Raw genomic sequence first — 15,009 nt, 5'->3', positions numbered from 1 at the left:
CACCCCTCCCGCCATGGGATACTGCTCTCGGAGAGGCAGGCTGCCGTGGGCTGCGTACCGGGCCGGGCCGGGCCGGGCCGGGCCGAGCCGAGCGCCCCTCCTTCGGCCGCAGCTACCGCGGCAGCGCCCTGCAGAAGCAAATAACCTCAAGCGACCTCCAAAGCAGGGACAGCGGGGTGAGACACGTGACGGGACATACGTCACCGCGCCGCCCCATTGCCTCCCGGGAGTTGTAGTTCTAGCGCCGGTCTCTCGGAGGTACCGCCCGCTGGGCCGTGGAGCTCAGCGTACCTCGCTAGAGCGCAGCGGGCGGCCGCGGGAGGCGGGGCCGGGGCCGGGGCCGGGCCGGTTGGTGCTCGGCAGGGCCGGGCGCCGCTTTCCGCAGCGGGGCTGTGGTGCGCGGCCGCGGGTACGGCCCAGGCGGAGCTGGGCTGAGCCGCCGGGCGCGTGAGGTTGCCGGGCGCGGCGGGGAGGAAGCGGAGCGGGCGGGCTGCTGAGGGAGACAGGGAGTATCGGTGCGGGCGGGCCCGCGCAGGGAGCGGCGGGGCGGGCGGGCGGGTTTGGACCCTCCGTGCGCCCGGTGCCCCGCTAGAAGAGCCCCACAACATCTCCCCGGTGCCCGCAGAGGGGCTTGGGCGGGTGCCTCCGTGGAGCTCGGCCTCCGCCGGGGCGCGGTACGAGAGCGTGAGGTGAGGCCCGGGCAGGTGCGGAGGGACCGTGGGGAGGGAGGTGGCAGCACGCCCCGAGGGGCCGGTGTGGAAGTGGTGGAGGGCGAGTGGTTTGGGCACTGGCCAGTGGGCATCTTGCTGCTTTTGCTTTTCCAGGTGGACTGGGGAGAGCACAGAATGGCTGGTGTATCATAGGAGGCTGCCCAGGTGGCCCAGGAGGCTTAGAACCGTGGTGTATCTTACGAGGCGTGGTTTTATCTCCCGTAAGTATTGCCCAGCAGCGTGCATGTGTTCACTAAAGAGTGAACAGCCAGTGTTTTGATTTCCTGCAAGAGGCAGTCGCTGAACAAGGTTGGGATCCGTCACACTGGAGTTTAGAGGAGAGTCAGGTAGATGGTGAAGTTAATTGGAAAGTATGTTGGATGCTGGCTTAGCAAGAGCAGGATCCAGTGTACTTGAACTTATCCCTGACAGATGTTTACTTAACTGACTCTTACGGATAGTAAAATTCATGGAGTGCCTTCTTCCCCCCTCCAAGGTAACCTGCTTCAGTGCTTAGCTATCACTTACAGTTAGAATTTTTCCTTAATAGCTGACCTAAATCTCCTTTGTTGAAACTAAGCTGATTATTATCTCTCACTATCCAGAGCAGATGTGGAGAACAAGGGGGTCAGTGTTCTCTTGTCAGCAGACTGGTGGGTGTTTGCAAGCTTCCACTCACATTCTCCTCCAAACTGAGTGAACCTGCTTCTTGTGTTTCTCTGGTCCCTGAGCTCTGTTAAGCAGCTCCATCATCCTTGGACTATTAAACTCAGAACGAGGCGCAGGACTCCAGTGAAGATACTGTTACCTCTGTGGAAGTGGGGCCATTATCTTCCTTGAGTAGGCATCCCTATTAAAAACATTCCAGAATGATACTCTCTTACTTGGCAACATTTTCATGTAAGTGAAACATTCAGTATGTGATCCAAATTGATTTGTGATTTGTAAGCCAGATTCTTTTTGCTATGCTGCTACCCAGGGGGTTATTACTCAGGAGATATCAAGGCTCTGGTTTTTTTTTCTTTGCTAAGTATACTATTTTGCACTTGTTATGAGTTTGAGGAGAAGCTGTCTTGATCATCATTACACAACTTTTCTATCTAAATTTAGTCTCTGAAATCTTTCCCAACCTTCTTCCTCCAAGTTTGGGATCATCCACAAATAGTTAATTAAAATACCAAGTAGTGCCAGGCCCTGCACGTTGTGATAAGCTCTTCCAGTTCGACTTTCTCAAACACTGTCTTCTTCTTTGTCATATTTCTTACTAAAGCTCTAACTTGTGCTGTGGCTTTGCAGCTGAGTCAAATCCTATGGAGAATCTTAAGTGAGGAAACCATCAGTTCTTTGAACTGGCTTCTGTGCACAGAGTAGGGATTGCTCACAGCTAAAAAACTAGAAATATGTGTGAAATCCTGAACTTTTCTGAAGTTTTGGTGTTTTGCATGTGGCTTCTGGGTGTCTCTGGTTCCAGGTTTCAGAGAATAATTATTGCTGGCAGCTTCCCATTCTCCTTTTTGAAGCTGTTATGTAGAAAAGACTCTAATCAAGCGAATCACGTAACCCATCTTTCAAAAATAGTGGAATGAAGGTTTTCTGTGGTTTCATTTCCTTCCTATAAACCAGTAATTTCTACTTGCAGGACAATATGAAAATAAGTACTTTTAGAGCAATATCCAAATTATGAAAATGTTCCCAGAGTTACTGCAGATACTAAATATATATATATAAAAGGCATTTAAAAGTGTCTTTAAAAGTTTTGTATGGATGTGTAGGTATGTGGAAATACCAGGCTGCAGGCACAGTCAGCTGCTTACTGCTTTCGTCTCTTCTACCCAACAAACAGTAGTGAGCTATAAAATGGTTTGTGAGCTTTGACAGAAAGGTGCTGAATCACTTAGGAAAAGGGAAAAAGGGATAATCACTGCATTGCAGGATGTTAAAGACTGAGAGTCATTTGTATGCTGTCATAGTAAGGCTGGTGCCTGAGGTAGATGGGTCTGTCCCTCTCCTGTGTTATAAGTTAAATTCTTTTCTCATTCATTTCCTAAGAAAAAACATGCTCTGATCCTAACTTTCTTCAAAATTGCATTTGCTTTTGGAGAGAGCTTTCTGGAATAAGCATACAGGTGCCTTGTTCTCACCCACTATAATACAGGATCAGATCTGTAGATAATGCATTAATCCTTGATTATACCTGTAAGGGATTACATTATCTGAGCACAGACAGCCCATGAAGCTGAGTGAGAGCTGATATTTGGAGACTTTTTGATGCTGATGTCATTCAGAAATACTGAGAAGCAGCACCCTGTTGATGTGAGTGGAAGGACTGGTCTTGTGGTGGAAACGCAGTAGGCTGAGCCTGTGTAAACAGCAGAGGGTTATCCTTAGAATTGTGCTTCATTGTGGAAACATCATAAACAAAAAAATTCTTGAGGATTCAGCACAGATGAACATTATGTGTGTATTGACTTTACTGGTAGGAGGAGCCCAGCACTGGTAGGGTCACAGTCTAAATGCTCATATGTGTATTGGCCACTGTCCTCTACAGAAAAATTTATCCCTACAAAATAAATCTGTTTTTCTTTATATTCTGCTTTATTCAGATGCCTCACATGAAAAATCATGGAGCTGGGAAAGGCAAAGCTTCTGAGAACTGGCCTTAATGCCTTGTATCAAGCAATTCACCCTGTGCATGGCATTGCCTGGACAGATGGGAAACAAGTGATACTGACTGCTTTACACCTCCATAAGGGAGACCCAGAATTTGGTGACTCGAGTGTTGTCGGTCAGTTTGAACACGTCCATGGACTCTACTGGGGCCCGTGTCCCCCTGACACCCCAGCTCTGCTTGCTGTGCAACACAAAAAGCATATCACCATTTGGCAGCTCTGTTTTAATGCTACAGAAAGAAATAAGCTCTTGGTATCTCAGGTATGTGACATCAGTGAGCCATTCCCAGTGCTCCCCCAGGGCTGTGTGTGGCATCCCAAGAAGGAGATCCTGGCTGTGCTAACTACACAGGATGCTTCTGTCCTACACTCTGTTCACCTCAACAGCTCCAGAGTTAATGCAGATATTAAAGGCAGTGGCCTCATCCACTGCGCTTGTTGGACGAAGGAAGGCAATCGCTTAGTGGTGGGAGTAGGCAGTGCCCTTCATTCTTACATTTGGGATGATGCTCAGAAAACACTGAGTGCTTGTTCTTTTTGCCCAGTCTTTGATGTGGGAGGCTACGTCTGCGCTGTGGAAGCTACTCTGAATTTCCAAGTTGCTGTTGCTACCGAACTTCCTCTGGACAAGATCTGTGGCTTAAATGCTGGTGTGGCATTTGAAGTTCCAGCTAGCATTGAAACAGAGTCCTTCCCCTCGCAGTCCAGCTTATGTGGTGAGGAAGAGTATTCCATGGATGGGGGGAAGAAGTCGCTGGACTCAGAGAAGCCCCTGTCTGTTGTTGCATCCCCTGTGGATCTAACTCACATACTTTCTAGCAAGCAGGGCACTGATTCCAGTCCTCTTCTGCATCTGCGGCCCAAGGACTACCTAACAGGAAGTGGCCAGGATTCTTCACATCTCATCTTGGTGACGTTTGAAAGAAAAGTTACCTCTACCAAAAAAGTTAGCATCCCAGGCATTCTGGTTCCTGATATAATGGCTTTTGACCCCAAAACTCAAACTGTATCAGTTGCCTCCAATACTTGTAACGTTATTTTAGTCTATTCACTGACTTCATCCAATTTACCCAATATTCAACAAATTCAGCTAGAGAAGAATGAGAAACCAAAGGGGCTGTGCTTCTTGACCAATAAATTGTTACTGATACTGGTTGGAAAACAAAGATTCACTGACCCTGCATTTCTTCCCTCTTCAAGATCAGACAAATATATGATACGACTGATGATTAAGGAACTAATATTCGAAATGGGTCCTTCAACATCAGCATCAGTTAACGGGAGCTCCGATTTGAACCTTTCCAACATTCAGCATGATCTCTCTAGAGACGTTCACCCTCTCAGCCGTGGACTCTTGATGCCAGATCGTGCTGCCATTCAGTCCCCTATCAGCAAAAGGAAACTCATTGAAGAAATTAAGAGTCCTGTTTATGAACAAAGCTTGTCGAACATGAGTGATCTCAAAGATAAGAAGATTTCCATGAGTTCTCCAGCAGTTGAGCGTCTCGATGCTGAACCAGTTAATCGGGCAGCGGTACTGTCTGCCACATCCCTGGCATCTTCTGTCAAGCCAACATCTCCAAAAAGACAGGCAGATGCAGCTTTCAAAGTACCCAATTCTCACAAGAATAACTTATTATGTGAAAAGGAAGCAAGTTACTTTTCAAAAAATGTAGAAAAGCTGTCTGGTAACTTCACAGAATTACAGCATCATCTCTGTGAATTAACTGAGCTGCTAAAATCTGGGAAGAGAAATCTTCCAATATACCCATCTTCTCAGGAACCCTCTTTTATTAACATCACCTGCCAGGTAATTTTATATTGGAAGCCTTAATGATAAAAAAAAAAATCTGTTTATGGATGTCTGTTCTTTGTATGGATTTAAAACATGAACTCCTGTCAGATTGTGTGTAGAGAGGATGACATCCTATGTTTAGTCTGTGTAAATTGATATCTATGAATGATGTCAGTGCATGCAGGTGAATCCAAGAGGAGTCCTGTTCAGCCTGGAGAAGACTCCAGGGAGACCTTAGGGCAGCTTCCAGTACCTAAAGGGGCCAGCAAGATATCTGGAGAGGGACTTTTTATAAGAGCATGTTAGGGATAGGATGAGGGGAAATGGCTTTAGGCTGAAAGAGGGGAGATTTAGATTAGATGTTGGGAAGAAACTGTTCTCTGTGCGGGTGGTGAGGCGCTGGCACAGGTTGCCCAGAGAAGCTGTGGCTGCCCCAACTCTGACAGTGTTCAAGGCCAGGTTGGATGGGGCTTTGAGCAACCTGGTCTAGTGAAAGGTGTCCCTGCCCATGCCAGGGGTTTGGAACTAGATGATCTTTAAGGTCCCTTCCAACCCAAACCATTCTGTGATTCTATGATGACTATTTATTCCTGGGCAGCCAATTCTGTTAATTTTAGAAAGGAGAAGCTGAACTAACACAGGTAACGGGGACATTTTTCTTGCCAGAAAGAAAAGTTGTTCAAGTCTTGTAGCTCAAATTAAAATTCCAGTCTGAAAAACTAAGAGATCAGTGTCTACCAGAGTGCCTGCTGTTATCACTGGGTGTATCACACAGTTCTGGGTTGTGCCACAGCATAGAGACAGTAATCTGAGCAGACAGCAGGCACCACATGCCCTCTTTGCGTGTGGATGGGTCTGTCCACAGCATGGAAGAGGAGTCAGAATTTACTCCATTGTGTTTTTGTCATGACCTGGAGGCATTATCAAGGCTTCCCTGGGAAGTCATGTGGTTGTGTGGATTTTATCCAACATGGGGTTTATAGTTCTGGTAACAACTGCTCTTTGGCAGGTTTTAAAAAGGCTTTGCTCTGCCCCGTGGTGGGTGTACTTTGAAGACACTTCTTGGTTTTAAGGCTTGGGGTAGTGATGGTCAGAGGTGAGGCAGAGAAGCCCTTCTGATTTGTCAGTCCCTTCCTCATCCCAAACATTCATGGGCAGGAGTTCTCGCCTCTTCTGAAGCTGTGGATCAGGGAGGGGGGGAGGATGGAAAACCTGCAGCTTTACAGACTCCCCAGGAAAATGTCCCTCACAGATGGTGGGATGCTCATGGTTTCTTCAGCAGCAGTGTAGGATTTCCTATCCGTTGTTCTGACACATGCTGAGTTAGCACAGCTACTTGTTACCATCACTCACAGATTGTCATTTTGAGAGCTGAGGCATTGGAGTATAAATCTTTCCATGTGGGTCTGAATCAATGTAGCACTTGCCTTTCTGTAGATGCTGCAGTTGAAGGGATGTCTGTGATCCTGTTTTGATTAATGCTGTTTTGCCATCTCTGCTTAAATATACATCATGGTATCTAATGATTCTTTCTTTCTTTACAGAAGCAGCTTTCCAGAAGTGATTCAGATGAAAGACGAGCTGTTATTCTTTGTGGTGGCAAACTCCGTTTAAATACAGTCCAGCAGATATTTAATCTCTCTCTTGTGGAAATGCAACACGGTATGTTATAATTATCCAATAATACGAGCACTTTAAACACAGGCAACATTCTCAGGGAGCAGTAGCAATCTGCATCATCCCATCTGGAAAAAAACCCCAAGGAATAAATAATGAAAGATTATTAATAAACAGTTTTCTCATTTGGTTTGTAACATGAAGATTCTTCTCTGGGCTTTTACTTTTTACATCATAAAAAAATAGCCCAGTTTTACATATTGATACCCCCTTATCAAATAGTTGTGCAGGAAAATTACTGTCACCCAGTATTTTTATTTATGTTTTCAGCTATGCTAAATAATGAAGTCTGAGTAGTGAGGAGGTTAGAGTTAACTGGTGGCTTTGGAATACAGTTTTCTATGTTTTAATCTGTAATTCCAGCATCTGGTCTCCTTTAAGAAATCTTGTCATTTTTTATAAACATAAAAGTGACTCTGTAACTTCTAGCAGTATGTTTCACTTCTGTTTTTGCTGTGAAGAGAACTACCTTTCTATTGCTGTCACCTTCTCTGCTGTTCTCTGTTCATCCCATGTGTCTGGGTGTGCGTCAGTTCTGTCTCTTACTTCTGGCAAAGGTAGAGCATGTACTTTTGGAACATGGTATCTCACTACTACAGATATTCTCTGTACTACAGATATTCCAGCCTTTGGTGTCTGCTGTCTGCTCAAGATTACTGAGCAACTGTCCCTATGCTGTGGTATGACCCAGAACTGTGTGATACACCTAGTGGTAACAGCAGGCACTCTGGTAGACACTGATCTCTTAGTCTTTCAGACTGGAATTTTAATTTGAGCTACAAGACTTGAACAACTTTTCTTTCTGGCAAGAAAAATGTCCCCGTTACCTGTGTTAGTTCAGCTTCTCCTTTCTAAAATTAACAGAATTGGCTGCCCAGGAATGAATAGTCATCATGGAATCACAGAATGGTTTGGGTTGGAAGGGACCTTAAAGATCATCTAGTTCCAAACCCCTGGCATGGGCAGGGACACCTTTCACTAGACCAGGTTGCCCAAAACCCTGTCCAACCTGGCCTCCAACCTGCCAGGGATGGGGCAGCCACAGCTTCTCTGCACCTTCATGGTAATAAATTTCTTCCTTCTATCTAACCTAAATCTCTCCCACCACCCCCCAGTCATCCTATGACTAACCTTGCTAGATGCATTTTAAAAGCAAGCAGTGTTGCCATCATTTTCTTTATTAATTTTACAAATGTTACTAGATAAATGGGCAAAGTACAAATGGTATTTTCAATTTCCCAAGTTGTACTGATTTTCAAGTGTGGTCCAAATGAATTGTTAAGCTAAAAGATTAAGGGGTTGTATGCTTTTAAGATACAATCTTCTCATGACCTTACTTGTGACATGAATTACGTAATGTAAATTTGCAAACAGCTGGAAGCATTTCTCTGAATTTCTCTGAATTTCCTCACCCTCCCTGAGCTCAATTTTATTTCTTCATCAGCTTAATGGGAACAAGTATGAAAATTTTCTGGTTTCTGTGACTTGGTAGAAATCAGTGTTTTGGATTCAGTAAGCGATTTCAAATGGTAAAAATAATGCTAATGATTATGTGAAGTCAAACAGCCAAGGGACCAGAGACATGGGGTTTGCACAGTGCAGGACAGTATTTCTTCCTTGCATTTACTGGAATTAAATGTATGGAAATTACATAATAGAAGCAGTTTCTAAATTGTTTTTATTAACTTCATTTGTCATTTAATAAATTTCTCCTGTTCACAGTATCTGCACAGATTAAGAAGTGTAAAGTAGCTTATAAATACCTACCTAAAACAAGTCTTATGGATTCTGTTCAGAATTTCATTCCTCTTCCATATTTGAAGTCTCTATCTATTATAGTCTCGTCTCCAATTGGTCAAGGAGGTATTTGACATGGTTGTCAACTGTCCTGTAGGTTTGAGATTATGCAACCTGTATCTCCTCATACTTACTTTTCCCCATAGAAGAACTGTAAACATGCAGAAGCATGTTTAATTTTAGAAGTAATGTGTTTTATACCACAAACATACCTAATTACATGAAAACTTACAAACAGACATTTTCATGTCTTCACAGGTTCATCTTGGATTGTTCTCACTGCGGACAGCGAGGGCTTTGTTCCGCTGCTGTTTACATCCATGCAGGAGATAGTAGTGAGAGATGCCAGTGCAAAAGGCTACGGTTCCCGTTCTTCCAAAACTTTGGACATCATCAGTTCCACAGAAAGGTGCAGATCCGCTGCTTCGGAAAGTCTGGATATCACAAATTCCTTGGAAGTCCTCATAGACTGTTCCTCCAGGGCTTTAGATGACAGCAGTCCTTCAAAACAGCCCAGCAGTAAAATGTGATTTCTGACAGTGATTTTGTAATGCCTGTCTGACAATGGGAGAGTTCTGAACTCCCTGTATAGGACTGCAGTTCTGAAGAGCAGTCTGTCTCAAATCTGTTGGATTTCCATAGGGGTTTTTGTTGCAAATTATTTATTTGATTCTTGGAAACTTTTTTATACTAAGCAGTGTTTTTTTAATGAGCCTCTTGCAGAACAGACCAGGGCTTTGTACTAGTGGTTGAAAGCATGCATTCTTAGGAGCTTCTGAGCTAGATTTTCCATCTTGGACTTTGATATGTTGGTGGTTTTAGATGAGAGTAAACTTCCATAATAAATCCTTGGAAAACGCTGCATTGTTTTCCCTTTCTTCACTTCTGCCAAAGCCTGAAATAAGACGTGTTATTTAGGAACAGGGCCTCCAGAAGTGCATGTGTTTTGCACCAGTGTTACTAAGGATGTAAGCACTAGTTCAGGTGTACAGAGTTTGGAACAACATAGGATCATGTGGGATATCCCGAGCGTGTAGAAGACCCTTTTCCCTTCCTGTGCTCACCAATCATGCCTCTTCTGGCTTGCTTCTCTGTGTGGATTTGGGGAAGTGACTTCACATTTGTCATCTTCTGTGGTGGGTTGAACCCTGCTGGAGGCTGAGCTTCTGTGAGGGATGGGAAGAGAATTAGAAGGGCAAAAGCAAGAACTCATGGGTTGAGATAAAAGCACTTTAATAGATAAAATAAGTTGCATGTACAAGTAAACAGGAAGTTTATTCAGCATGTCCTGTTGGCAGGCAGCTGTCCAGCAGCTTGTGGGAAAGCAAGGCCCATCATGTGTAACTGTTGCTTGGCAAAACAAGTGCCATAACTCTGGATGTCCTCTCTCACAAATTTTATTACTAAGCATGATGCTGTATGGGACATCCCTTGGGTCAGCTGTCCCAGCTCTGTCACCTATGAGGTTTTTGGGCACCCCCAGCCTACTTGCTGGTGGGGCAGAGGACAAAGAGGAAGCCTCAGCCTTGATGCTGTGTGAGCAGTAGCCAAAACATCAGGATGTTGCCAGCCCTGCTTTGGTCACAGATCCAAAGCACCCTACAGGTTGCGGTGAGGGAAACCAACTCCATCCCAGCCAGACCCAGTATGTCATTATAGGTGTAAAATGTATCAAACGTAATGCTGGTGGTAACAAGGATTTACTTTCCAATGTGGAAAATTTCGGAGAGGGATGTGCAAGCAGGTGGAAGTCACCATGGTCTAACACAGGGGGATGGGGGCAGGAACTGGCAGAAGCTGCAGCTTCAGGCTGTTGTCTCTTGCTAAGATACCACTGGTAAATTAACTGCTTTTTCTATTTAGCTGAGCTGTAATATGGGTTAATAACAACCTTTATATAGGTGATGTGGGGCATAATGCTCCAAGTGTACCAAGCATTATTTATGAATAAACGCACTGGGATAACCAGCTTACTTCTTCCAGACAATTCACCAAAAGGGTTAGAAAAGATTACATGAAAAGAAACACTCCAGAAGTTTTCTGAAGAGAGAGACTATTGTAAGACTTTGAGACTGGTTTTTACATAACTATGATATGAAATTCATATGAGGTATGTGATTGACCACTGTGCAGTAGGCTGCTGCTGGCTGTGCCTGCCAGCATGAGACTTGGAACTAACTTGCTTTTTCCTCATCTTCAAAGAGCTAGACAGCAAATAACAGGTCTTAGGGGACCTGAGTTTCCCTTAAGGAAACTCTTCCTCTAAAGAAGACTGATTAAATTTTGCAGTTTCTATCTAGAGCCCAGAAAGGCAAGTAGAAAAGGAGATGAACAAGTGATACTTGGAAACAACCTATAAACCCAAAAAAGCAGGGTTTGGCTTTAAAACATTGTCCACTTCAACCATTTTCCTTTGAATGCAGAAGGTGAATAGAGACGAGAGGATGCAGCCAGGATTGAATCTACCAGAGATTCTTACACGGTGCAGGAATGACTTAAGGAATTAGTACTCAAATCTACAGAGCCCTGCCTGAAAACCCAGTGACCGGGCACTGAAGGTGCCAGACTTCTGGACTCCCTGGAACAGATGTCCAAGGTGATACCCCTCAAAGTCAGGGACTCAGCAGAAGCTATCTAATCCGCCTAAGCTGTGGATGGTCAGCAACCCCAGGGGCAGGCAGGACACAGCCAGGCAGCAGACACAGCTGTGGTGGGTGCTGACAGCAATGCCTCTGTCACTGCCTGGGAGGGGACGACAGCTCGCCTACCTGGGCAGCTGCAACCTGCAGCGTGACAGGTCACCAGCAGAACACTCAGAAAGCTGGCATAACCTTGGTGAGTTTCAACATTGATTTTACGCAGGAACTACACGGGGTGAACCTGGAAGAGAAGAATAGTGACTGGTTCAGCTACTGACTACACGAACAATCAGCCCAGCATAGAAGATTTGGGCTGCCATCACTACACTTCAGCAAGGGCAAGGATCAGGCATGGTTTGCCTTACGGCGACTACTGCTGACACATAGCTCCGTTACCTTTTCTTCCTCGGTCTGTGTAGATCTGTTGGAACTGTTTGCATGCAGGTGGGGAAGTGCTGTCCATTAGGCACCCAGCTGGTTTAATCCAATCTCCCATGTACTTGTGACTGTATTTGGGTATTACTTGCATGAGAACCCCTGGGGATTCACCTGGCCCTTGTTACTGCCATTCAGTCCCAGGCAGGAGTTTTATATTAGATTAGTGTTTAATCTGAATGGCTGTCAATGTAAGAATCTGCTTCTTTCAGTCATATGTCCTGAATTGTACAGGAGGCATGCATACACGCCATTTAAAACTGACAAGGAGATGAAGAAAGTTCATTCATTTTACAGCACCAACACTGAGCCCTGAAATAATAATAATAATTAAAAAAATCTTACCCTGCACTTACTCTTCCATTCTTTTTATTTACAAAAACACATTCCATTTTCTTAACAAAAGCACAGCTCTGATAATCAAAATAATGAGATGCTCAAAAGATAAAAAAACTCTACTAAAACTCATCTATGGAGGCTTTCTACTTTATTTTGGCAGTTGCCATTATTGATACCATATGCAAAGTGAGGACTAAGTACATCTTGGTGAGATAATTACCACATTGTCTCTGTGGAGAAGAAGAAAAGAGTTCACAATCAACCAAGTTTATCTTAGAAGTGACTGAATTCAAGTGGGGCGTTGTGCAATTTAGAGGCAACTGCATAACTGATCTAGAAATAATATCTTAAGCCACATTGAAATTACTCCAATCAAGCACAGCTAGCAGTTTCTTCAGCCCTTTTATCACTGGGCTAAGTATTTGGCTTACATAAACTGACACAGGTCCACTGCCTTGTAGCTACAGATTTATAGCAGCTGAAAACATAACCAGCCTCTACTGGGACTTCTGGGTGTTTTTAAAGATGACTATTCAGAAATATTACAGAATATTACAAATATTACAGAATAAATCAACCCCCCAAAGCTGCTTTCTAAGACATTTTGGAGCTATGTGAGATTACTATATAACTTACCTACTTCAAGGTGCAGTAAATCTGCTATTTCAAATTCCATCAGACTCAAAATTGTAAACAGGCTTATGGTTTTTATTGTTGTAAACACATATGCCCCAGGCACACAAATCTTGATTTGTCCAAGAACTGAAACAAGGAAAATAAAACCCAGCCTTTGATGTCAATTCAGCAGTCTTAAACAGAGTTAACTAACTTTCACCCACACACACTCAAAATACATGCTTAAAAGGTCACTCATAACCAAGTGTTTTGCTGAATTAGTACAGTTCATTAGGCTGCAGACTTCAAACTTGCCTGAAAAGGTTTCAGTATTAAACTTAACGAGACACGCAGTGGATGCACTGATGATTATACTTCACAGTTTCTTTCAGTAAAAGCTTTCAGTTTCCAGTCCCAGCACCGAGTTGCTTCTCAGATGGCCCGGAGTGAATTACTTGTGGTCGCTGTCCCCAGTGACACTCACTACAAGTGTTCCCAAGCAGCAGCAAGCCAAAGGCACTTCTAGTACAAAATAAAGGCACCCTCCCACATACTCAGAGAATTAAGCCAGTGGGCTGTAACTTCATATCTTGTCTTGCATAGTGCTAATATCTTTAAAGAGAACAAGCCTTCAACTCTTGGATTCATCACTCTCCCCTCTAGATATAGGTATGTCTTCAGAGTCCAATCATTTTAGCTTAAGCTTGGAGCCAGCCTCTGGAGGTCTCCATTTCTCTATAGAAGAAACGCAGAATGACCAGTCTGAACTGAAGTGCTCCAGAAAGTGAAAGACCTGCCTAAGCTCAGGCATCTATAAAATAGGTTCAGTGTTCAGAATCAGCAGGGTTCAGAATCTATAGTAGAAATGAATTTTCAGGTAATGTATCTAAAGCATGATGGCATCCCTGACTGAAAGAAAAATCATCATTTAAAAGCCAGGTTAAGCCTCATTGCTATAAAACACTGTGTGCAAGATGAAATTAACAGCCATGTCATGGTGTTTTGTGAGGCAGAAAGCCTACATCACGTGAGAAATGGGTGACTATCATAATTACTTAAAGGCCAGAAAACTGAATGGCCTTTATCCTTGGAATTTTTGGGAGGTACTACTGATTGTGGGTATCCTGAGTGAAGACGTTGATTTGAAAGTGTTCAGTACTCATTCTCTGACAAAGATCAGTTTACAGGTTTCAGAAGCAAAGAACTCCACTAATGGGAAATATAAGGTTCTGTTTCTTATAAAAGTTATAAATTTATATGTTATAAACTTCTATGTATAACTTACAAATTTCATCAAAATCTCTTTCAGAAAAACTCTTCGTGAGAAAATCCTCAAAACATGTCTGCATCAGTGATTTGCTTCATTTCAAAACAAAAGAAATCCTAACTTTATAGTATACTTTAGTATTCCAAAGTGCTTTCCAAATACACTAGTGTGCAATTTATAGGTAGAAATTATGTTTGAAATCCATCCCAGCCCCTAAGGGTGAAATGTATGACGAGTTAAAATTTGGGTGGTGCATAATATTTACATCCTTTTCCCCTGACCTACAAGTCCACAGAATCTCCCGTTGCAGTGAGATCACGGCTTTCCATTAATTACTGATAGACAAACAAAAAAACCCAAGCCTTCAACAGCTCACATTCCTGAACATTTGTAATGTCTTTTTTAGCACAGTGAATAGAGTTAGGTATCTCTTTTGCACGGTGGTGTTCTCTCTTGATTTCATTTCTGACTGTGTCAGAATCATCCTTTATACTTTTTGACAAAATGTGAGCAGAAAAATGACCTGGGAGAGTCTCACAGAGTTTGTGCGTGAGATGTGAGACTGTATTTAGAAAGTCATCGTATTCGGAGCTTTCAGACTGAGGTATCCTCTTTGTCCAGGGTGTCTGTGCTTTGATGGCTCCTCCTGTTAAAAGCAGAACAAAGGATACATGAACAGACTTCTGGCTTTTATTGCTAACTAACCGTACTACAGTTTGGCAATCTCAAACAACTGAGCACCACCAGCAAGGTTCAGTTGTTCTGAACAGTGACTACAGTACCTAATCAGAGGGACCAGTCCTGTTTTAGAAGGTTTTGCCTATCCCCTTGGGTCTGCAGCTGCTTCTCAAGAAGGCAGCTGGTCCATGAGAGGCTTGTGGCATATCTGCCAACCCCATGCAAGTATCTTAGATACCTTCAGGCAATTAACTGGTCCCAGATACCCATGCTCAGGCCCTAGAATTATTCCCTTACCATGAAATCTGTTTCCAGTTCCAGTAACTTGCGATAATAAAAACAAGACAGAGTAACAACATATTTTGATATTTAATCCATCAGGCTGCTA

The 15,009-nt window shown here is 43.7% G+C and overlaps 2 protein-coding genes across 7 annotated transcripts in view; one reads left to right on the top strand and one right to left on the bottom strand.

The window, feature by feature from the left end:
* Positions 1 to 322: 322 nt before the first annotated feature.
* Positions 323 to 9,510, top strand: LOC136015597 (WD repeat and coiled-coil-containing protein). Of its 3 annotated transcripts, none has more exons than XM_065681744.1 (5): positions 323 to 409; positions 825 to 931; positions 3,314 to 5,189; positions 6,719 to 6,836; positions 8,907 to 9,510. In XM_065681744.1, the coding sequence occupies exons 3-5, from the start codon at positions 3,333 to 3,335 to the stop codon at positions 9,176 to 9,178; spliced, it is 2,247 nt and encodes a 748-aa protein (XP_065537816.1). In that variant the 5' UTR covers positions 323 to 409; positions 825 to 931; positions 3,314 to 3,332; the 3' UTR covers positions 9,179 to 9,510. The 3 variants fall into 3 exon arrangements, with proteins under 3 accessions (XP_065537816.1, XP_065537815.1, XP_065537817.1); XM_065681743.1 differs by lacking the exon at positions 323 to 409 and adding an exon at positions 480 to 689; XM_065681745.1 differs by lacking the exons at positions 323 to 409; positions 825 to 931 and adding an exon at positions 964 to 1,610.
* A 3,238-nt stretch (positions 9,511 to 12,748) lies between these two features.
* MFSD2B (MFSD2 lysolipid transporter B, sphingolipid) overlaps positions 12,749 to 15,009 on the bottom strand; it is a 37,732-nt gene continuing 35,471 nt past the window's right edge. For 3 of the 4 annotated variants that reach the window (XM_065681746.1, XM_065681747.1, XM_065681748.1), the window contains one exon: positions 12,749 to 14,589. In XM_065681746.1, coding sequence (XP_065537818.1) covers positions 14,538 to 14,589 — 52 coding nt within the window. In that variant the 3' untranslated portion in view covers positions 12,749 to 14,537. The remainder of the gene's footprint in view (positions 14,590 to 15,009) is intronic. The other variant, XR_010613257.1, reaches the window with a different exon arrangement.

Source organism: Lathamus discolor, chromosome 5 (assembly GCF_037157495.1).
Source record: "Lathamus discolor isolate bLatDis1 chromosome 5, bLatDis1.hap1, whole genome shotgun sequence".
NCBI lineage: Eukaryota > Metazoa > Chordata > Aves > Psittaciformes > Psittacidae > Lathamus > Lathamus discolor.
Note: the sequence above shows the minus strand (reverse complement) of the source record. Positions and strands in the feature narration are given on the sequence as shown.

Bases quoted from the DNA above. Each gene is read 5' to 3' on its own strand.
- LOC136015597 (XM_065681744.1), top strand. From the start codon at position 3,333: ATGGAGCTGGGAAAGGCAAAGCTTCTGAGAACTGGCCTTAATGCCTTG. The intron at 5,190-6,718 runs GTAATTTTATAT...CTTTCTTTACAG, and splicing joins TTATTAACATCACCTGCCAG to AAGCAGCTTTCCAGAAGTGA. The intron at 6,837-8,906 runs GTATGTTATAAT...ATGTCTTCACAG, and splicing joins TCTTGTGGAAATGCAACACG to GTTCATCTTGGATTGTTCTC.